Source organism: Drosophila montana, unplaced genomic scaffold (assembly GCF_035044405.1).
Source record: "Drosophila montana isolate Dmon_TW-CO22-7 unplaced genomic scaffold, ASM3504440v1 contig_896_1, whole genome shotgun sequence".
In the NCBI taxonomy this organism is placed as follows: domain Eukaryota; kingdom Metazoa; phylum Arthropoda; class Insecta; order Diptera; family Drosophilidae; genus Drosophila; species Drosophila montana.
This window is the reverse complement of record NW_026999182.1, coordinates 286303-308816: the sequence shown is the minus strand read 5'-3', so window position 1 is coordinate 308816 and position 22514 is coordinate 286303. Positions and strand designations below refer to the sequence as shown.

General features: G+C 36.3%; 2 protein-coding genes and 1 long non-coding RNA gene across 5 annotated transcripts in view; all 3 read left to right on the top strand.

Annotated features, from left to right (window-relative positions):
• LOC135440216 (lachesin) overlaps nucleotides 1-22514 on the top strand; it is a 182976-nt gene that overhangs the window by 37538 nt on the left and 122924 nt on the right. The window lies entirely within an intron of this gene.
• Nucleotides 7861-8658, top strand: LOC135440166 (uncharacterized). Of its 2 annotated transcripts, none has more exons than XM_064699203.1 (4): nucleotides 7861-8012; nucleotides 8075-8254; nucleotides 8319-8469; nucleotides 8575-8658. In XM_064699203.1, the coding sequence occupies exons 1-4, from the start codon at nucleotides 7962-7964 to the stop codon at nucleotides 8583-8585; spliced, it is 393 nt and encodes a 130-aa protein (XP_064555273.1). In that variant the 5' UTR covers nucleotides 7861-7961; the 3' UTR covers nucleotides 8586-8658. The 2 variants fall into 2 exon arrangements, with proteins under 2 accessions (XP_064555273.1, XP_064555272.1); XM_064699202.1 differs by having other exon boundaries at nucleotides 7862-8012; nucleotides 8319-8512.
• On the top strand, nucleotides 14009-14691 carry LOC135440214 (uncharacterized). The gene is made up of 3 exons (XR_010438268.1): nucleotides 14009-14187; nucleotides 14240-14296; nucleotides 14366-14691. It is a non-coding gene; the product is annotated as an uncharacterized LOC135440214 (long non-coding RNA).

Below are 22514 nucleotides of genomic sequence, written 5' to 3'. Positions count from 1 at the left end.
CAACAATCTATACAACAATTTATAGAAACAATCAAAATCTAATTAGATAGAGTTCTATTTGAAAATATGCAAATATAGTTAATCTACGGCCTTAATTAATTAATTATAAGTTCATATATTTATAAATATATAGAGGATTACTAAAATACTTAGGGTATTCACGACGACTGGTTACTTGCAAGCTAACTTAAATAGTTTAGCGTTAAATGTTAAAATAATGCATTTTTTTTAAAACATTATTGGTCGCACTTTTCATATTATTTGCAAAGTCTTCAAAATATTTCGTAACACAGCCTGCCTTTGCTACCTTTACAGAATATTAAAGTTTTATATGCTTTTATCTTATAGGAAGGAACGATCTGTTAAAAATTGTGATTTTGTTTACAATTATCATTGGGTAGATATTTGAAAAGTGAAGCTGGTTCGTACCCAGAGGGTTGTTTATATGTATTTATTATTATATAATAAGATTGGCTTTAAACCAAATGAATTCGAGCATGGAACTCTTTGAAAATAATGGGTTATTATTATTATAAATATTATTATTATTATTCTGTATGCAATAGTTATAATTATTGTTAATATTATTGTTATTATTCATATTATTCATATTTTTATTATTATTATTATTATTATTATTATTTTTATTATTATTATTATTATTATTATTATTATTATTATTATTATTATTATTATTATTATAATTATAGTTATAATTATTATTATTATTATTATAATTATTATTATTATTATTATGTTTAGAATTATTTTTCTATATTTTATTATATTGCCTTCGAGCCTCGGATTAGATAGTCCTATTTTTATTTGTAATTGTATTTGTACACATACTCGTAGTTTGTATCGTTTTTTTTTTATTATTTTTTATTCATATTTACTTTGCATTTCGTACAGTAAGTTGCATCGGGATTCGCGTTAAAAAAAAAAAGATCCTGGATCTTCACTTAGAGAGGTCTGCAATAGTTATAATATAAATTATGTATGCGCTAAAAATAATCAATATAATCAGGCCAAGTTAGGAATACAAACCTAGGCTTATAGATATGGAATCTTGGTTATTGGAAAGAAATTTAGAGCGAGACATTGCTTCGAATCGAAAAATGGAATCATCTATATTTTTAGTAAATGTAGGACTTACTTAACTGCTTCTTCTTAATTTTATTTTGCTTAATGGGTTATTTTCTATAGGTCCCTCGTTTATTGTAATTCTTACAGTTTTCCGTGGTCCTTTCACTAGCCCTCTCTCTCTCTCTCCCTCTCGTTGTCTCTCCCTCTCTTTGTTTCTCACGTTTATTCTCTCATTTCTCTCTCTTTCTCGTTTTTCACACTGCCTGCATAAAAAAATGTAGTTGTGTTTATTCCTTTACCTTTTTACTCGTGCTTCCTGCCGCTCTTGTTGCTGCTCTTGTAGTTTTGCACTTGATTTACTTGACTGCTGCAATGTTTTTATTAGTTGTAAAATATTTGCAGGATTCGTTTCTTTGCCTTTGCCTTTCCGCTGCCATATTGTTGCTTTGTTTCCTGCTGCTGCTCCACCAGCCCCAACAAGCGTCTTTCTGCTGCTCTTCGTCTGTTTCCATTTCATTGGCAATTTTCATTTGCTCGTTTGGCGCGCAATTAGTTCATATATTTTTTACTTTTGCTGTTTTTTTTTTTTTATTATTTATTTAATGTGTTTTATTCTTTTGGGGCAGTTGGTTCCGTTTATTTGTATTGCTTCTGTTCTTGTTTTGCTAATTAAGCACAACATTTGCCCATTAATCAAATTACTTTTTTTTGTTGCCACTGTTGCTGTAGCCGTTTAACGAGGAACTTGCTCAAACGTTTTTCCTGTGCATATGCCTCATAATTTTTTGGCCGCCCCCGACGTACCCACCTACTCATGCGCTGTCTCGTGCACCTAATTAAAAGATTACTTCTGAAAACTTTGAGGCACAGAACTTAACGTCAACAGCTAACAACTAACAGCTAACAGAGCTGAGCGCTGTTTGCCCAAAAACTTTAAACAAATAACAGGAAATTGCCAAAGTAAACACATTTAGACACAAACATACACACGCTTTACCAACACGCGCTGGCACTTGCTATAAAGTGTGTGTAGACAATTTGAAAAATGTGTAACTTTAATTTAGATGCACTTGTACTCCATTCAATAAGGTTGCACTTTAAAGCTGACACTAAGCCTCTCCCCCTCCAACCAAGACCTGAGCATTCTGCACTTTGCTACTCAGCTCAGCAATTCATATAGTACGTGTTACGCATACGATGCAACTTTTGCCCACTTGACAAATAGCTGCAAAAAGAAAAAGTTGCATCATCGGAAAGTTGCATAGTTAAGGCTGCTCCGCAAACATAATACTTTATAATATGCTCTGTGTTCTCTGTAAGGGTATTTACGAGAGTAGCTCATAATGTTTTTGATTTTCGTATCTAAGTATATATGCTTGCTTTTATATTTTGATTGGACTAAATACTAATGGAGCATTGTTTACAATACTCACAAATGTTTCCTACGATATATAAATTATACGTGTTGCCTTTGAAAATATTATATAAAAATAAAAATAATATTCAGAGGCTTAATTTATTAAAATCAAAATAAAAACAATTTTGTTTTAACATAGCATATATATTTCCTATATATTTATGTTGGTCCCAGGCAACAACTTTTAGGGCACTAGCACATAAACTTAAAACAATTAACATTAAAATAAATAAATAAATGAAACAGTTTATCAAACAGTTTTTAAACATACATTATTTTATTTAATTCAAAATTTTTTAAACTATTAATACTTAAATAATAATGATTATATTCTTCATTATATTAATTCATGATATTCTCCATATTTGCTAAGTTTCGAATTCATGAGTAACTAGAGTTTTTAGTGCACACCTTTAGCAAATCAATTTTTACTTATATTATATATTATTTTTACTTATAATATTCAGCCTATATGTGACTATTCTCAGTTTATCAGCCCTTGGATCAAGTATGGCTTTTAAGCACAAATTAAATGTAGTTCAGCTTTTTTCACTTAGACAATATGAGTATTAAATGAAATATTTTGACACTCTGCCAAACTAAGCATTACTTAGCTACTTTGTCTGGGTATATCTAAAGATACCCTATACTTTTTTTGCTGCTTATTTATTAGTTATTGCCTAATTGCCAGCACATACAAATATGCCTTCAACTTCTGTTAATTGTTGCCTCTTCTACTTTTTTTTTTTATTTATGGCGGCGTTGGCATACTAGCTGACAAAGTTTAATTTCACGTTAATAATGTTATTTGTTTTTGTTTTAATATAAATTGTATGTGCTTTATGCGACAAAGTTAGAAGTTGGCTGTTGCATCCACAGAGAGCACAAACATTAATTTATATATATTCCATACACATAAATATATATTTACATATTTTTGTAGTAAAAATTGTTTATAAAAAAATGTTGTTTGACGCGTTTGGTGGTTTTTGTTGCTTGTTAGGAGCGAACTTTGTGCTCAAAAGCCAAACACACATGTATTTCATTACCAAGTTGTTGTGTGTATGATTGTATGTGTGTGTGGGTGTAGCTGTTTATCTGTGTGCGTTCTAGAGATTTAATTGGTTTTTGAAAAAGTTCAACAAGCCATGCTAATTAGTTGCATGTTGCTTTGCCTTTGATTGTGTGCTGCATACTTAGCCCGACAGGTGGTACGGAGCGCCGGGTATGGAGTTTTTGGCGAGTTACTTAATCCTCACCAACTTTTCAATCCTATAAACAGATTAAAAAATAAATACATATATACATATATATGAATACGTACAATGAACTTTAAGCTTGGAAATTTTAGACGAAAACAAATATGAGCAACATTTAAATAGATATATATATATATGTAAATATTTATATATATGCATTTATGTACATATATTGTTGTTACTTTTGCGCAACAAAATTGGTTAATTGTGTTATTTTATTGGTTGTTACTTGCCAAACAACAATTTGGTATAAAATCCTGTGCTTTTTGCATGTTTTTAGTTTGATATATTGGCTATGATCAATATCCGTCATCGAAAAGAAGGACTCTAAGCTTGGAGCTTGTACTAGTGATATTCTGTTTGATATAGGGTGCGAATAGAAAGAAATTATATATTTGCTGCAGTTAAATTTATCAAATATGCAAGAAAATAGCCTTTGACCTACAGTCAATAATGATTTCCTCGCACGAGCTAATCAAATGTAAAATCATTCCCAAAGGCACAGTTTTAAAGTCACTGACTTGGGGTTACAGTCTTAGGGTCAGTTACTGTAAGCTAGAGATTAAGATTTTGAATCGAATGGTTTAGATTTAGATTATGTATAAAATATAAAATTTTTTTTGAAAAACTTAATTTTAATAATTTTTGAACAAGAAGAAATTACAACAGTCGCTAGGCTACAAATAAATGTCCAAGATACAGTTGGTACCGAAATTGTGTGCACAATTTCCGCCGACTTCAGATGTATATTACACCCCTCTATGAATTGATGAGGGTTGATAGAGCAATCACAAGAAAGGAAATATTTTAATCAATTATTCTCATTTAAACATATTGTTTCTGTTTTTGAGGATAGTGATAAAATACTAAAAAATTAACAAATATAGAAATCGAAAATGGCTGTTACATTCGATCTAGCAACTTCTCGCTTGCTAGTCCTATGCTCAGTGAGTTAAGCGTCGTAGGCTCAAGAGGTCACATTCCCAGAAATACACTTTAATGCGTCAGTCAGGCTTATTATTATTTTTAAAGGTGGTTTTACTCTGTAAACAGAGTATTGCGCAGTTAGTTGCACTCGATTGCAATGTTCTTTTATTGGTTTTTATGCTAACTATTTTACGACTTTGACTTGCATCAAGTAATCGCAGCGTGTGACAGAAATAAATGCCAACTACGTCACATGCAAATGTTGCTATTTTGGCAGCTGTTTCTGTGGTTGAGGCACTTGAGGGGTGTGTGTGCGGGGGTGACTGTATTGCCAACTGTTATGTAACGCATTTATTGTGTAATGTGCAAAAAATTGGGTTCGCGCGTTTGCCCAAGTTGCCATCTCAACTGCAAAATAATTAAATTCCAGCGGCAAAGTTTATGCCGAGACTTTTGCCTTGCGCAAATGTCTTTGCAATTTCATGCAAAATGCTCGACTGAATGTGTGCGGCTGTGTGTGTGTGTGTGTTGTGTGTGTAGCAGAAAGTTATGCCCTCAGCTTATAGCTGCCTTCCCGCTGTGCATTTGGTTGTTGTTGCTGTCGTTGTTATTGTTGTTTGTTGCGTTCATCTGTTGTTGTTTGCTTTCTTACGGCTTGTCAGTGGCTCAGTGGCTCAGTGGTGCAGTGGTGCAGTGCTGGGAATTATATCGTTTGGCTTGTTGTTGTCATTGGCTTTGTTGCAGTTTTCTTTCACATACCGGAAGGAAATGAGCAAAAATGACAAAGTTAACGGATGCGCACAAAACACAGTGCACAGACCCATGTACACACAAAGCCACACACAAGCACAGAGCATGATGTCCTGCGTGTATGCCCAATGCCCTGGCACAGGATATGTGTGCGGAAAGCACAAAATTTTACATGTATTTGATTTATGTGCGCTCTCAACTCTCAAGCAACACCAATGTGACCTGTCAGTGTGCTTGTGTGTGGTGGTCGTGAAGTTCCAATACATACACACACACATACACCTACATTTGTGTCGTGCATATTTCAGCACTTCTGCGGAGCAAATGTCCTGGCAAGTAAGCAAATCATAGCCTACATTTCCGTTGTTGTTTTAACAAGCAAAATGCGACTCAGTTTTTTGTTCTTTTTTGATGCATCTGCTAAGGGCATTGCAATTTTGTCATTAAATTTGTAACGCTTTGAGGATTGAGAATATATATTCTTGTTCAGGATCGGCAGCTTAGTTTAGTTATGTTCGTCTGTCAGTCTGCATTTTCTATGTAAAGTAGCCTCTTTCCACATGTCCGCCGAGCTGTTAATAGCAGCTTGCTTATCGAAATTGGCCAGATCGCACTTCTATTGCATTTAGCTGCCATATAGCTGCCCTATAGCTTTGTATAGGAGTGATGGGTCGCAAAATTAAATGCTAGTAAAAATTCTTGACTTAGGTATAATCGGTCAAAAAATAAGTTGTGGTTTTTATCTGTTATTGAAGATATCTTGATCAAAAAAACAATTACGAGCTTTACTACCCTCTTTATTTGTTTACAAAACCCTGTCTAATCAGTCTTCTGTATTATAATGCTCCCATAAAAAGAATAGAAAGGGAGAGAGAGGGTATTTGATCTGCGGCAATTCGTTGCAAATTGTACTTTCTTGTTTTTTCCTCGAATTTTTGTTTTGCCAGTTTCTTTTACTCCACTTTGGATGCGCCCGGGAGTGCACATACTTTTCCTCAGCTCTGCTGCAAATAAGCCTGTAAAAGTTTCTGCTTGAAATTTCCCATAAATTTTCCAAGTCTCTTACAATAAAACCCGTTCCCTCGTTTGCCATATCCAGCGGCCGCATCTGAAATTGTCGTGGCTTTAAATTTGGACCATTACTAGTCTTTAAATAAAAATCGATTCCGTCTAAGCATTGTCTATTTAATGAGTCAAGAGTCCGGCTGTCATCAAAGCGTACCCAAGAATCCATACAGTATATCAGACCGAGAAGGCAATATAAACTGCTAGCTAGGTTTTGTGACGGGTTGGATTTGAACTTGGGGTTGGGGCTGATTGAAGTTATGTTTTGGCCTTTTTGCTTTTCATTGTTTTGTTTTGCCTTCGTTTTGAAATTTCATTTATCAGCGCCATAAAACGTTACTTACCATGGCCCCGAGGCCCCTGACCCCTCCCCAGACAGCACAGAAAATAACATTCCCGACTACTACAAACTGGGCCCACTGCCATCCCGTGTCAACAGGCAATTATTATAAAAGCCTGCGGACTGAGTACGGAGGGTTCGGATGGGCACAACTGTTGCCCAGCCCCGTACTGGGAACTGTGTTGAAGGCGCCAGGTATGGGCCACCGTCTACAATTACGAGTATGCTAAATGCCTGGCGACTGAAAAATGTGGCTTTAAATTGCATGAAATCATCGCATCGCATTCCGCAACTAATGAAATTAGCGATATGACTTGTCCCTTGCCCCCCAACTCCACACACACTAACGAGGTCAATCCGGGGGCAGACTGCAATAAAAATGTCACCAAGTCAACCTTTTTTAGCCAGTACCCGGGGGCAAAACTGTTGTTGTCCCGTTCTGTATACCCATGAAAAGTGGGCAAAAAAGGGCATAATAATGTTTTGCATATGTAAGTAGCAAGCAGAAAGGGGCTTCTTATTATTTACATATACATATTCTTGATCTGGACGTCAAGCTAACTCGATCTATTTATATTCTATCTGTTCGTATGTCTGATCACCTCTATCTCGAAAATTAGAAAAGCTAGAGACTTGTATGCCATTCGAAGAACAAGTTTTTTAATTGTTTTCTATATCTTTCTCACTTTTTTATAATATCACTTTAGTTTTTTAAGCAAAACTTAATTGTTATTAGAGCCAGTGACACAAAATTCGGTATTTTCTATAGTATAAAAACCCTTAGAATATTTGATAATTTAGATACATCCCTCCGTTTCTTCGAAAAATTGATAAAATATACACAATTTTTTATAGCATATTAAAACCCTATAAATTTAATCATTATCGGACTGTAACATATCAGTTATTGAATGACGCATTTTCCAAAGTTTAAGTCTGGGGAAGGGCCCTGCTTGTGTGTATGCATGCTATCATATTGTAGAATTTTTTGCTGCTTGTAACTGTCTTTCGGCGCAAGCTGCAGAGTATTTCTTAGTTAGGCACTTCCGACTGAAGCACTCTAACATGTCGTCGCAATAGTTTTGCCTATCATGTCAACGACAACAAAATTCTCAGTATGACTTTTCCTGTTCGTTGCTTCAATTGGATTTTTTTGTTTATCTCGGCGGTAAGTTTGTCTCAAATATTATGGAACATTCAAATATATTTCTGCTATATTCATTCAAACAGATTTTGGAATTGGTTGCGATATATTATCTGATTGAGCTGCTTTACTCGCACTGTGTGCGTGGTGGCGAGTATGGAATATCGGTGTGGTTCTTTATATATTTTCTACCAGCGATTGCCGCTCATACAATTTTATTTGTCTGTTTTCGCCTGTTCTGTCGCACTGTCGGCCTGGATCCCGTTGTGCGTATTTTGCCATGTATTTTACCATGACCAACATACATTTACAACCGAATGCACTTTACAGGCAATTGTATTCAATCTAACTAGCGGCGTCATATTGATTATTGCCACGCTTATCGAGCTCATCGCAATGAGGGATCATTGCGGCAACGAGTTCGGCAAATTGTTCTATATCTCTGGTAGCTGTGGACTGATTGCGGGCATATTCCATCTAGGTAATGGCATCATGTGCCTCATATTCATTCCACCGGAGGAGGCGTATGTATTTTACAAATGCTTCATTTCCCGCTAATCAATTGCAACTTGTTTGCCTCCCTTAGACGTTACATAAAGTCCTCGAGAAAGTCAAAAAAGTACGTATCGTGACTTTCTGAGAGTCGAATATATTGCAACTGGACGAAATCGAGGTAATATAAATTAAGTCTGTTTGAATAAACCGCCTTGGGAAGGGCAATGTGGTTCTCAAGGTCTCAAAAAAAGGATTTTCTAATTTTCAAAAAAAAATCTCGTTAAAGAGCCAAAGATTTGTACTTAGAACTTTGTAAATGTTTTTTTTTTTAAATTTTAACTGACTAAAAGTTAACATTTGCTTATGCAATTAACTGTTGTCTTCTTTATTTTAATAGATCGTCAAAAAAGCGGTATAAGGTCAATTGATTGTAGAAGTTACGCTATAAGTTTTTAATTTTCTAAAAAAAAGCAATTTCTTAGCTCTTACGGATTGGGTGCTTCGTTAATCAGTCATTCAGTCAGTCAATCATATAATTAGTTAACAAGTGAATAAATTTGTCAATAAATTTATGAGTCAGTCATCTGTTAGCCAACTAGCCAGTCAAGCTATCAATTATTTGCTCAGTCAATTAGTCTGTCAGTCAGTCTGTCAATCAGTCAGTTAAATAGTAAGTCTGTCAAGCAGTCTGTCAGTCGGTAAATCAGGACAGTTTATTTAATATTTTGAATATAAAATTAATTTGTGTTATAGTCAGTCAGTCAATCAATCATTCAGTCTGTCAGTCATTCAATCAGTCTGTTGGTCCGTCAGTTAGTCAGTCATTCCATCTATCTGTCAGTCACTCGGTACAGTGTCTTAAATATTTTCTGTATTAAAATATTTTGTGTTAAAGCATTTGTGCCGTTTCTGTCATCTACTTGTCAAATTTGAAAGTCCGTTTAATATGTGATTGTTGCTTATCCATCAGATTATCTGTTCTATATTACAATATATTTATATAATACAAAAAGTGCATTTAAGACCCAGCCGCCATCTTGACTTTGTTTGATGTTGCCATCTCGTGGAGCAAGATTTTGCTGGTTTGAACCATTATCCTTGAAATAGTTAATGTGCACATTTTGATGCCTTGCAAAGTAAGGGTTGTTCCACTTAAATTGATTAAACTAAAGTTGACCAGTTTGATTAAATTTCCTTTATTTATGTTTTTCATTTGTTTTATTCATGGGAAAGCGCAAATATTTCTGTAGACTACTTCATTTCGCCTGCAGCTTTAGAATTTCACTTAAATATTTCAGTCGACCCCTTTTGTTCCACTTTATTGAACTGTTTAGAAAAGTGGCCCAACCGTATGTGCGGGTGGCACCTGTTATTGTTATTTGTTATTGCTGGACGTCTAGCCAGGGGCAATAATCAATATTTTGTATTTTGGCGACCTTTGCGTGTTACTTAATGGCTCGAATACCAAAAACTAACCAACAACTACTGTCGACAGCTCAGCTGAATTGAGCAGAACTTAATCAAATTCAATTGAACTGAACCAAATCGAATCGTACTGAGCTGAAGTGTTGTGGAAAGTTCTAATCGAATATCATTTACTCAGCTGGCAATCAATAAATTGCTTTTCGCCAATCATCATTGGGTGAAAAGAGTCTTATGGACTTAACTGAGTGTGCGTCATAATTGTTTGATATTTTCATTAAATTGTCAGCTGATATAAGATTTCTAACTGCGCAGTACAGTGGAGACTCAAACATTGGCAATTTCTAAAAAAACTTTATCTAAAAATTGAAAAAAAAAAATTAATTATAGGTAAGATAATTGAGCTGAAATTGAAAGAATTTTTAATAAAAGAGCCACTCACAATAAAAAAAAAACTAATAATAATATTTATAACTAGCGGGGTTAACCCGGCCTTGCCCGTGGCACGTATGTTATAAAATAAACAAACTTAAAATCCACAAAAAAAAACTTTGAAATGCATTTTCCACCTAAGGAGTTTAGATTTTGCGAAAAATGTGAAACACGTCTCAAATGATTTTTCTTATAGATCTTTGGAAATAAATTTGAACACAAAACGTCATCCACCAAATCTTTGACCTCCATTTCCACCAAGGAGGAATGGATTTTCCTAAAAGTGTGAAACACCCCTCAAATGAATTTGAACAAAGATCTTTGAAAATAAGTTTGGGGCCGATCGGATGGTAAACAAAAAAGTCACATACAAACGTTTTTCGCGATTTTTCTACACTTGCGGGTGGAATTTCCCGAAACCCCGTCTTAACGTGCACCTACATCACATACGGTAACTACAGTGAAAATTTCAGCTTCCTAGCTCTTACGGTTTGGGCTGTGCGTTGATCACCAGTCAGTCAGTCAGTCAGGACAAACAGTTTTATATATAGAGATAACTATTAAAATGATAATATTTATATTTATGCTAATAATATAATATGATATTTTTTATTTAAGCGAATAATAAATAATTTTATCATTCATTTAATTTGTAAACAATTTATATCATAATTTTTGATTCTTACACTCCCTTATGCAACATATATTTTTACCTTTCATTGTCTTGCCAAGGCCCACTGTACGCTAAATGTGTGACTATGGCCCTCCTGTGTGAATCCTTGGTGCGTCAAGTCGTCACGCTAAAAGACAGCCCTTTCAATCAATCGCAAGATTGACAACCATGCGATTCAATTCTAAAACACACGCGCATATTCATAAGCATAAAAGATTTCCGTGCAATGTTCTGCTTCTAGCTGGCCATAAAATAGACAATCGCATAGACTGAAAAACAGACTGATAGACTGCCAGACTGCCAGTCATATACACATAGATATACTCATACTGACAGTCACTAATACATGCAATCAGATGCGAGCGAATCAAATGAATGCGAATGAGTCAAACAGCACTAGCTGCAACTGGTACATGTAAATCTGATGCCAGCAATTGTTGTTGCTGTTGTTTTTGTTGTTGGTGTTGCTGTCAGTCAATTGGCGTTGCTGATGACGAATGCAAACAGGCTGCTGCCATACACTTTTCCAATGCTAGTTCATCTAGTGGCTGGTTTGATTTTATCTTGTTTTCTGTGTGTGGCTTTCCTACATTTCTCAATTTGATGACTTGACATGCGATGCCATTAAAGCACATAAATATTAAATCGTAGCCAACGAGTATTGCCTGCTTGCACAAATGTGACTAGTTGCGTGTTAGATGAATCGTGTTTTCTCACGTGACACGAATATGCACAACCTACAAGAAGCTGCTTGAGCGACCGAGGCATTTTCAAATATTCGCCCAACAGTCCAAAAATATATGTATATATTTTTTTTATCTTATTTTATGACATATTTAATTAATGAATGAACATAATACGGGAACTAAAAATAAGCTTTACAAATATTTTGTTAATGTCCAAATATATTTATTAATTTAAATTGGATTTTCCAAGATTTGTATTGTTGCGATTCATCGAAAAATTATCAAATTACAGTTTTTTTTCGAGTAAATTTGTAACTGTTCGGCCTCCAAATTTCATACAATAGTTTTGCGCTTATCTGCGTTGGTGTTTTCCCATTTTACAGTGTTGGAAAATGTGTACATAAAGAAAGTTCTGACGTTGGAACCCTAAAATTATTATGCGAAATTATACGAGAAACGTGATAAAATATATTATGAATATATTTCTTTAATAAATTAAACTAAATTATTCATTTGTTGTTTTATTATATGAATGATTTTTTATCATATATAATTTACATTTTATTATTTATTAAAAACAAGTGTGTACACAAGTATTTTTAACACTGGGCAATACGCTACTTTTATACACATACAACACGCGCCCATCTCTAGCCGTGTTGCTAATGAGAAAGTTTTCGTGTTATGACCTTTTTGGACACTTAATTAAATACTTGTACGCTTGATTAACTGGGCTATTTCTGATTTGGGCACTTGGTCTAATTAGTGCCAGTGCGATGTCATAAATTTGATAGCAGGCACTTGCCACAAGGAAACAGAAAGCCCAGACAGAAGCTAACAGCAACATGCGTCATTTGTCAAAATGTGTGCACTGCATGCAAATGGCAACAAAAGCAGCAGCAGCAGTAGTAGCAACACCAACAGCAACAGCAGCAGCAGCAATGCCCGTAAACAAATGTAAAAATATTTGGCACTTAAAGTGTTGCCAGACAAATACGACAAACGTTGAAGAGTCATTTACAAGAAGTGCAACAGCAATAGCAACAACAGCAACAACAACAGCAACAGTAGCAACTGCAACAGTTACAGCAGCAACTGTTGTTGAGGGGTCTGAGCAAGTCAAGCGCATGGGTGAAAAATGGCGAATAATGGCGGCAAACAGAGCAGACAGCGTACGTCATCGGCGCAAACAAAGCACATGATGATGATGATGAGTGGGCGTTAAAGAAGTTCGGCGTTGGGGGCGGAGCAACGGGAAACAGTGAAAGAAATAGCGGGAGAGATAAACGCAGACGGCGACGTCTGCAGCTGCCCGTCAAAGAGTCAGTCAGAGCGCACAGTGAGTGCAGTCAGTTGGACAACGAAGCAGAGTGTAGACGCGCGTTGGCGTTGACGACAATTGCACAATTCATAATAGGCAACATGACACTAACAAACACACGACCAACACACGCGTACACACACACACATACACTGCAAGTGTTAAGTATTTAGTGTGTGTTTCTGTGTGCCTCGGCATGTTGCAAGCACAGACTGTGCTGCATACTTAACGCATCCAGGCCTTAGCCATCCTGCTGTTCCTCTCTGACTGACTGACTGTCTGACTGTCTGTCAGTGTGTCACTCACAAACTTCACTTTGTTTATTTTCCAACACTGGCTCTAATGTGCGTTTACTGCTGCTGCTGCTGATTGCGAATTGCTTGCAACAAAATGAAAGAGCATTTTCCCAGTAGCCACCACGCCCCCCCTTTTTGCCCGTAAATTACTTAGGGTAATAAGCATTGTGCACAGTATACGCGTCAGTCTGTGGCCAACGTCAGTGTCAAATTAGTTTGGCGCTTTTGACCCATTGGCCACTGTGTTCTCTGTTGACCCACTTGGTTGGCTTTGATGCCAAGCATTTGGCTAAAATGCCAAGTTTGTTGAATAAACACAAGGATGCTCAAGTTAAATGTGCTGTTTTAAAATAATTACCTGTAACTGGCTAAAAGGCGAGATTGTTTTTTTCCTTTCTAACTTTCGACCGTTCATTCCCATGAGAGCTTTCTGATATAGTGGTCCGTGCTGGTAAATTGCGTCATATATACTGTCTATACTATCAGCAAAATTTGATGACGAATGCATTAAAACTAAGAGACGAGTTTACATAGCATCCCGGTTGATGATACTGATCAATAATTTATATTTCTTATGTAGTTATAGATGTCTGCCTTACACTTTTCACGGCAAAGCTTTAATACCCCCTATATAAAGAAAAATTGTTTTAGAAATCGGTTGCTTATACTTAGTTGTCTATCGATTTGTAGTCTAGACTAAACCCTACATGTTTGGACTTTTCTGTTATTCACATTTTTGCTAATTCCTTGCATATCGCGATTAACTAAGCATCGGCATGCAAAGCTCAAAATTTGGAAATCGAGCCCCCGTGAAAAGAAACATTTTTTGTAAATTCATGTTCTTACTAGGATTTTTTTGTTCTCACATTTACATGTATGTATACTTTCTAGATTGCAGCACATCATCTTATATTGATTTTACCTAGTTGTGAAATTTTATTAAGCGCATTTTTCAGATCTTTTTAATGTTAAAGGTATGCAGGGTAAGTAAATGGAAATATATTGTCAACTTTCGATTGAAATAACCTAACGTAACATTTGACTGACTTTAGCTTTGATGTGTGCATTAACAACTGCTCGGATTGAGAAAACCAATCAGCCACAGTCGAAAAAAAAAAAAACAAAAAACAAAATCAAATAACAAAAACAAACAATAACAAATAAATCCAAGGCACAAAGTAAGCGATCAAGTGTGACTAATGCGGAAAAGTGACTCAAAGAGTTAATAAAAGTAGGCTTATATAAGTAGCTCTCTGGGTGCGTGTATGTGTGTGCGTGTGTGTTTGCGTGTGTGTGCTTGTTAATGCACATAAAGTAATTTAGGCACGCCGCAGCCCAGCCCACATCCCGAAAAATTATGTTATACAAATAATTAAAATGGTGGCATTGCGTATACGCCACGTGCTTTAATGGTTGAAAATTAGTGCACTAAACTTAACCTGAAATTGGTAGCGCAAGAGTGTAGAGGGGTGTATAAGTGAGTATTGGAGGGTGGGGGGGGGGGGGGGTTTGTTTGTATTTGTGCTGGGTTGTAATGTAGTCCTACAAGTGACCAGCCGCTGCTTGGCAGCAGGCATTAAAAGGGGCAATAAAAAGCTCGTAAAAGCTATACAAAAATGGAAATAAAACAGACGAACAGCAGCAACAACAACTCAAGTATTAGCTTAAATGCAATAGACATAAAATTACTCGTGCCAACAACAATAAAGTAGAACGAATAAAACAGATTTTCTGCTAGTAAAGCAATAAAAAATAAATCGACTGCCAGTTGCTGGACTTTTACTGGATCACAGTACAACAGCAATAACAACAGTAACTCTCACCTAAGCCAAATTGAACCAAAATGAGTTTTTAATTCGATTTAAGCAACGGAAAGTTTTTTTTTACAAACGAATGTTGCACGTGTGGCCCATAAGAGACAGACTTCTCATGGCCCCATCAGCTAAATTCCATTAAAATATGTCAAGGCAAATTTTTCACTGTGCTTGGGCATGGGAGTGTGTGTTTGTGCGACCCGGTCACGGGCATGCACTGAAATATGACCAGCAGATGAATAAAAATGATATTTGCCCTGTCAAGTGGCCCTCTGCGAAAACTCCTTAGATACACAGAGTTCAGTTTTCAGTTTTCAGTTTACAGCTTTCATTTTTCGTTCGTCGGTGTCGGTTCGTCTCTGTTTGAGTTCTTGAGCTTATCAGCTTGGCGCTGGCTCAAAAGCCGAACGTGGCCCGAACGGACCAAATATGAAATTCAATTTTGGCCAAGAGCAAATTTTTAGAAAAGAAACAAAAAGACTTCTGCCAGCGGGTATACCCTGTCAGTGTCTTACTCTGCTTTCAGTTTTAAAATAGCTAGCTAATTATTCTAGAAATTAGAATTTGAGAATATAAATAAGATTGGAGACCTCAGTCGAACCAGTTGCTAAAAAGATTGTTCAAAAGTGAAAAAGAACTATTGTGACAAATCGGAATTCAAAAGAAAACTCCTGCCTTGGTTATATATCTGTACAGCCATGATAAGTAGATAGATATGCATAGCACCGGCCTGATATACCCTAGTTGGCTATGGCGAACAGCGTGTAATAAAGGACTGATGTGACGACAAGCAAAATGAGCTAAGAACCTGTGGGGCGGGGCACACTCAAGCGGTTGGGGTGCAAATTTTTTGGCAGCCACAGCAGCATCGCGTGAGTCGCTGCTTGTTTATGCCACAAGTGCCACTTATTGTGGTTTGCCTTCTAACATTTCCACCCAGAACTTGAAGTTTTGCCATAGCACGAGCCACTGCCAGCAGAGCCTCCTCCATGTCTCGGGTCTATCGTCCTATATATGTTGTTATGCGTAAAAAGTTTAGTTTACAAAATGGTTCCTGGCTGCTGGGAGCTGTTTCTACTATAAAGTCTGAAATTGAGGCGGCGTCAGTTGTGACGTTAATGTTGTTCGTGATGCGGCACAGAATGGTCCGTGATGATGATGATGTTGTTGTTGATAAACATAATGATGATGATGTTTGAGTATGAGACGTGTGCGTGGACAGTCTGAAGTTTGTTTTGGCCCAAATGAAATATGAGAGAGCCGCTTAATTAAATTTCAGTTCATTTATAAAACAGGTTTTGAGGCATAACAAAAATTGTATATTCAGATGGAGATGGGCACGTGTCTATCCTCTTGTCCAATAGATCACGATACATATCGTATATGTTGTATACATGCAATTGCTTTTCAGCTTTAAAGTAAGTTAAAAGCTTCTTTTTTTGTTTCCAGATTATTAATATCATTATTATTGGATCCTTATATTGAAATATACCAATCTCCATTTACTTTTTTTTCAAATCCCTGCTATTTATTCCTAAGCAACATTTTCTTTAAAAGTCTCGCCATATGTCTGCTGCCACACTACGCGACGCACTCAGCTCTAGTAGAAGCTGCGCTTCACCTTCCACAGCCAATATAGTGGTCCTTTCTATGCGCTTCTCAGGCTTGAAACTTGTTGCAGCGATAACATATCAAATCCTTGGCCGTACATGTGTTCTGATGTAAAATGTTCTTTTGTTTTCGGGCGCACATGTTGTCATTAAGTGTTGTCCTGCAGTCAACAAGGATGCGGGCGCCAGGACTCTGCGCCTGATTGTAGCCGATAAAGTTTTGTAATTGTTTCATTTCCTGGATTTAAATTGCAAATATGAGTCTCAACTAAATTATGCCGAATGAGCGCAGGCGCCACACACATATACACACCCAATTGCTGTACCTAGAAGTATCTGCTGCCTGAACGGGATATTTATCCTTTTTTGCGTGGAGCAGCGTGCGACACAGTAGATTTAACCTAATTAAGAATGTTCAGCAGGACACAATGTTTCGAATATAAATGAAACGCCGGGGCGTGGCCATGGCATAGAAAGAAGGTTGCCACCGAGGGGGTTGCAGCAAGGGTGGCAGCAGCAGCATCCTGACAGGCAGCGCAAAATGAATGAGCTGCCAAGCAAATCTGCTGTCATGTTTTTGTTGCTGTACGCAAAAGGTTCACAGGATTCGCTGGCTGCGGGGGTTACACGAGTTTGCCTGCTGTTCTTGCTGCTACTGCTGCTGGCAAGACGAATGTTAATTCTATTTAAACACACACACACACACACACACACACACAGAGATATACACACTCAAAGAAAAAAGTGATTCATATTTATAATTAATAATACTGTATTTGAGTATTTTAACTAGAAAATTTCGGAAAGAAAAATACTTAAAATAAGAATTTAATATTGAAGCTAAGAATAAATTTCGTGCTTTTTATAAGAATTTTCATATCTAAATGAGGCATACGATTTTTTGAATGGAAATAAAAAATGTTCCTGAATATGTAACTACTCGATCTTGTAAATGGATTAAGTAGAATATGAAATGATTGATAAATGATTTATAAAAATAGTTATAAGTTCTGTGTTTGAGTAATTTATTTAAAAATTTCGGTATCAAAACGAAAACTTGAAATAAAAATTTCATTAAATTGCTTAGTTGAAATTTTGTGCTTGTTTAAAGAGTTTGACTGCTTAAAAAAGCCATTAAATTGTCTCATTAGGAGCATAGCATTTTCTTGGTTACCTTTAGGGTCTTACCTTAAATAAGCAAAAATGATGTCCAATTGCAGTACATAGATTCTTAGATTGGAAGCCGTAAAAATAGAAAAAACTTTCAGATTAAATAAAAATCTTAAAATAGGCATTCTTAGCTTAAGTAATTTTTGCTTTTCAATTTGTTTCTCTGAGTGCACTTACAATAGCAAGCATCTGCCTTTTGGGTTTCAAAGTCACAAAGATTGTCAACGTTTTCATTTTAATTCAAACAAATGTTACTAATGTTTTCATTGTTGTTGTTGTTAATGCTGGGCGCTTGTTGAATATTTTATCGTTTGACTTGGCGCCTGGGCAACATTTGGCTGTGTAATTTGCACAGAAATCCTTTTCGTCATTTGCCAAACAGTCTTTGGGCTGTCTGCCCTTTGGGACCCAACAGGTACAGTTGTTGCTGCTCATTACATAGCTGGAAAATTCCATTTGGAAATGAACGCATTGCAATTGCAATTTATTTATGATATTATTGTCCATGGCAAACATTTATGCAATTGCAAAAATGTTCAGTACACTCATTAACAAAATGACAACAACTGTCTACTGTAAATATTATTATTATTGTTTTCCTTTTTGTTTGGTTTTCTTCTGCGTTCGCGTGCAAAAGTTTTTTGCTGGCACACGTTGACAATTGTTTTTGCAGCGTTTTTCTTTGTTTGTTGTTTTTTTTTTTCCATATTTTTTTGCATTTTATTTTCCTTACTTATTTTCTGCAAGCAACATTTGCTTAAACAGCGCCAACAATTTGCACACTATTGTCGTCCTGGGCTGGCCTTTATAGGTGTTTTCCCCCACACACAAAAGTATCTTCTATCTGCAGCTATATGAATTTAAATGGTTTTACGACTCCGTCGAGTGCGAATTGTGTTCGTCCTGTTTGCTCGATAACCCACTCGAATATGGCTCGCATTGTTCTGAACGTGAAAATGTCTGCTGTCGCTGCTGAAATGGAAAATTAAGGCACTTCTGTGGAAAATACTTTAAATATTATTATTTCTAGGATTAGAAATAGAAGTGGGCGTGCTTGAAGTTCCTGTGCATAAAACAAAGAATTGCCATAAAATGTATAAAAAGTTTAAGTATATAAAAAAAATTGCAAGTCCATGATTGGGTTAGCATACTTTTTTCGGAGTCTTATAATTTAGTTATTAAAGATGTTATGCAGAAAAAAGAAGTCGATCAGCACCATCACAAATAGCCATATCTTTCTGTATGATTCTGTTTCTATGCAAACTAGTCTTTCAGATTACAATTAGTAACTTTTTCGTTTTTGCCAATATTTTACGAGTTTCAAAATCTTAACCAATGTGCACATTCAGATCTGTCTTTAAAAAGGTTTTTGCTTAAGAACCTATTGAAATATTGATATCGTACATCATGATAGTTTTTTATCTTCGGCATATCATAAAGATATGTTTTTTCTTGTTGTGTATTTAAAAAAATAGGTTCCGGCTGTTTCATATAAGATATAAAAATTCGCTGAAGTCAAATTTATGTTGTTTTATGCCCTGAACCCATTGGTATAATAGTTTTGTGTAAATTTACGAACAGGCAGAAGAAAGCATCTCCGAGCCCATAAAGTATATACATATATTCTTGATCAGCATCAATAGCCGAGTCAATCTAGCCATATCCGTCCGTCCGTCTGTCCGTATGTATGAGCGCAACGATCTCAGAACCTATACGAGTTGGAGACGTTTTAAACATAGGTCCTCCTAGTGCCCGTGAAGTGCAGTTCGAATTTTGAAAAATCCTGATACTCACGATCGAAGCGTAAGCTTCTATAAAATGTACACTTCCTAACGCTTAGCATTTAGTTTGTGCCTTGATCACCATCCGCGTGTCAATTAACTAGGTAGAAGAAATGCGTTAATACACAGATATTTTCTTATATTTCATCCTTAGCTCTCGCAGTCTACTGCTTTTATATCAAACATTTTGCTTTTCAAAATTTCCCAAAATTGTCTGCTGATTGCTTAAGTCCCGCAGCTGAACAGGCTCCAGAGCATGAATCTGTGCCACATGACTGCATATATATATATATATATATATATATACATAGAGGACATTCAGGACTCAGCCTTCAGTTCAATGAAATCCAATTAGCTTTTTGTGCGCTTATCAACGCGTTAACAGTTCGCTCCAAGAGCGAAAAGAGAAGGGGAGGGGGCACAACAAGCTGAATTGCCGAAATACTAGCTGACATTTGATTGTCTTGTCCCAAAAGCGTATTATTCCCGTTCTTGTTGTGTTTGTTTTTTTTCTTTGTGATTCTGGTAGTTCTTTGCCAACTGGCCAACACGTGATGAACTGGGCTAAAAAAACAAAAATGACAACAACATATAAGCCCGTTTCGGGTTCGAGAGGCCACTCGAAATGTAAACGTGTCTGTCAGTCGGAGCTCAAAAAAGAAAACCGGAAAACAACTTGTGCTATCATTCTCAGTTTACAGACGAATGTGTCTTCTGTGTTTGTGTGTGTGTGCTTATTTATTGTTTATGTGTTGGCCTATCAGTGTGACCATATCTGTAACTGTATGCGACTAGCAGTGTGGCCAGACCAGCTGCATCCTGTTGCGTATCTCTTACGCTTCGTTTATTTAATTTTGCGCATATTTTTTACACAGCAACCCGCCACGCTTTTTATGTGTGTGTGGGCGTGTGAGTGTGTGTGTTGGTGTGTATTTTTTATACACGCCGCTTGTTGTGTTTGGCAATCCGCTTTCCGTAGCTGGCTGCAGGGCAAAATCGAAACGCGTCGAACAATTTGATTAACCCACCCAATGGCTGGGCGTCCCAAAAAAGCTTGAAAATTATTTTAAAGCGAATTTTAATTAATGCGCCCCGCTAACCTACAATACCCTACTCCTCTCTATACCCTCGCATAACACTCTGCCAGCTCCTAGCAAACAGACAGTCGACCGCATTAACAAAAACAACAACAACAACAGTATTTGGTCAGAGACGGCGACGCGACGAACGGCTATGTCAGCCTCGGTTCTCAGGACCGCAACACGGTGTAAATCCCTTTATCAAATTAATGAGCTCATTAAAATTCTTTTAGCAATTACAGTTTTAACAATTTCCGACCAAGCACTTAAAATCATGCTGAGCAAGCAGCGCATTTCGCACAGGTGGATGGTCGGCGGTTCGAATTCTTGTTACAGCTGTTCAGCTTCACCGCCCCCCTACCCCCACCTAGCGTGTGGCAAGCCGCACGTGGCGACAGTGTCGCCCGAGCCTCTATGTAATATTCATAAAAATCATACTTAAATGCAGCAAGCACCCGGTTTGTTGGATTGCCGGTTTCGCGGATTCCTGCGATTGTTAATAGCGAAATCGTGTGGCCAGGAAATAAGTGCGCATTAAAAGAAATGCTTTAAAAGTAATAATAATTGCGTTTAGGCTCGTTGCCACACTCAACCTTCCTGGGCCCAGTACGCTGCTCAATCGCGGGTGAAACAATAAAAAAAACAAAAAAACAAAAAGGAAAAACCAAATAGCAATATAATAATTTATGATGGCATCCATTAAAGGAGCTCTACCCAAGGCAGGCAAAATGGAAACTTCTGCCATTCGAGAAAGTATTGAAAGGTCGTTTGGTTGGGCAGGAGGATTGGGGTCAGGCGCGCCTCACATTGATGTGGAGTGCAATAAAAATGTTATTATTTCATTTTATTTATTGCGCTTTTCTCAAAATTTATGATGTGCGCACATTTTGATACATTTTTAAATGTGATACCCTCCAGTTATTTTGTTGTTGTTTATCTTCATTTTGTTGCCTTTTTAATTTTCATAAAATGCCTAAAACGCAATGGCTGCTGCCACATTAACAAAACTGATTAATATGTGCCCAAAAATGTGCTTTGTCATACGCTTGACAAGGGTACATCGATTGTGTCACAAAGTATGAGGGGCAGAAAGGCTCGAAGAGAAACCTGTTTCATACTCTACAATTTAAGTAGTACGAAATATTCGAGCTGAGTTGGCACAGTTGCCTTAGGCTGTATATAATCAGGCTTAAATGGAGCGTAGGCCCTGACAAAATATTATTGGCTTATTTTAACGGCATCTAAATCAAACCACGTCAATATCTAATATGCCTGCAATAGCTAAAGTATATGTGGAATGTATATGAACAAGTCCACCTATGATCTTGATCTACAAAAACAAAATTATTTCATATAAACAATAATAAACTATGAGTATTTTATATTCCTAACTAATAGTTGAAAATTAAAAAAAAATCAGTTTAAAAAAAATCTTTTTTTAATGAATACTTATTTTGTTATTTTTGTGATGTTTTTTTTTTTTTGGGAATAAATTGGGTTTTTTAAAGACGCAGATTGTTGCATTTTTGTAAGTAAGTAAGCAGTTCCTTTATGCTTAACTAAATTGTTTTATAAAAGCATCGCTTCAAACTTTTTTTAATTAACCGGTGTACAAAAATTGAGCTTCTTTGTTTTTATCTTAATATTTCTTAATATTAAGGCCCACTAACTAAAATAATTAAAATTAAAAAACCTTTCGCTTATTTTTCAGTTCAAATTGTAGGCAACTTTTTCGTTCCTCTATCAT

Coding starts and splice junctions, on each gene's coding strand:
- LOC135440166 (XM_064699202.1), top strand. CDS start 7,962: ATGACTTTTCCTGTTCGTTGCTTCAATTGGATTTTTTTGTTTATCTCG. Junction 8,013..8,074: donor TTTTTTTGTTTATCTCGGCG/GTAAGTTTGTCT, acceptor TCATTCAAACAG/ATTTTGGAATTGGTTGCGAT. Junction 8,255..8,318: donor CTGTCGGCCTGGATCCCGTT/GTGCGTATTTTG, acceptor TGCACTTTACAG/GCAATTGTATTCAATCTAAC.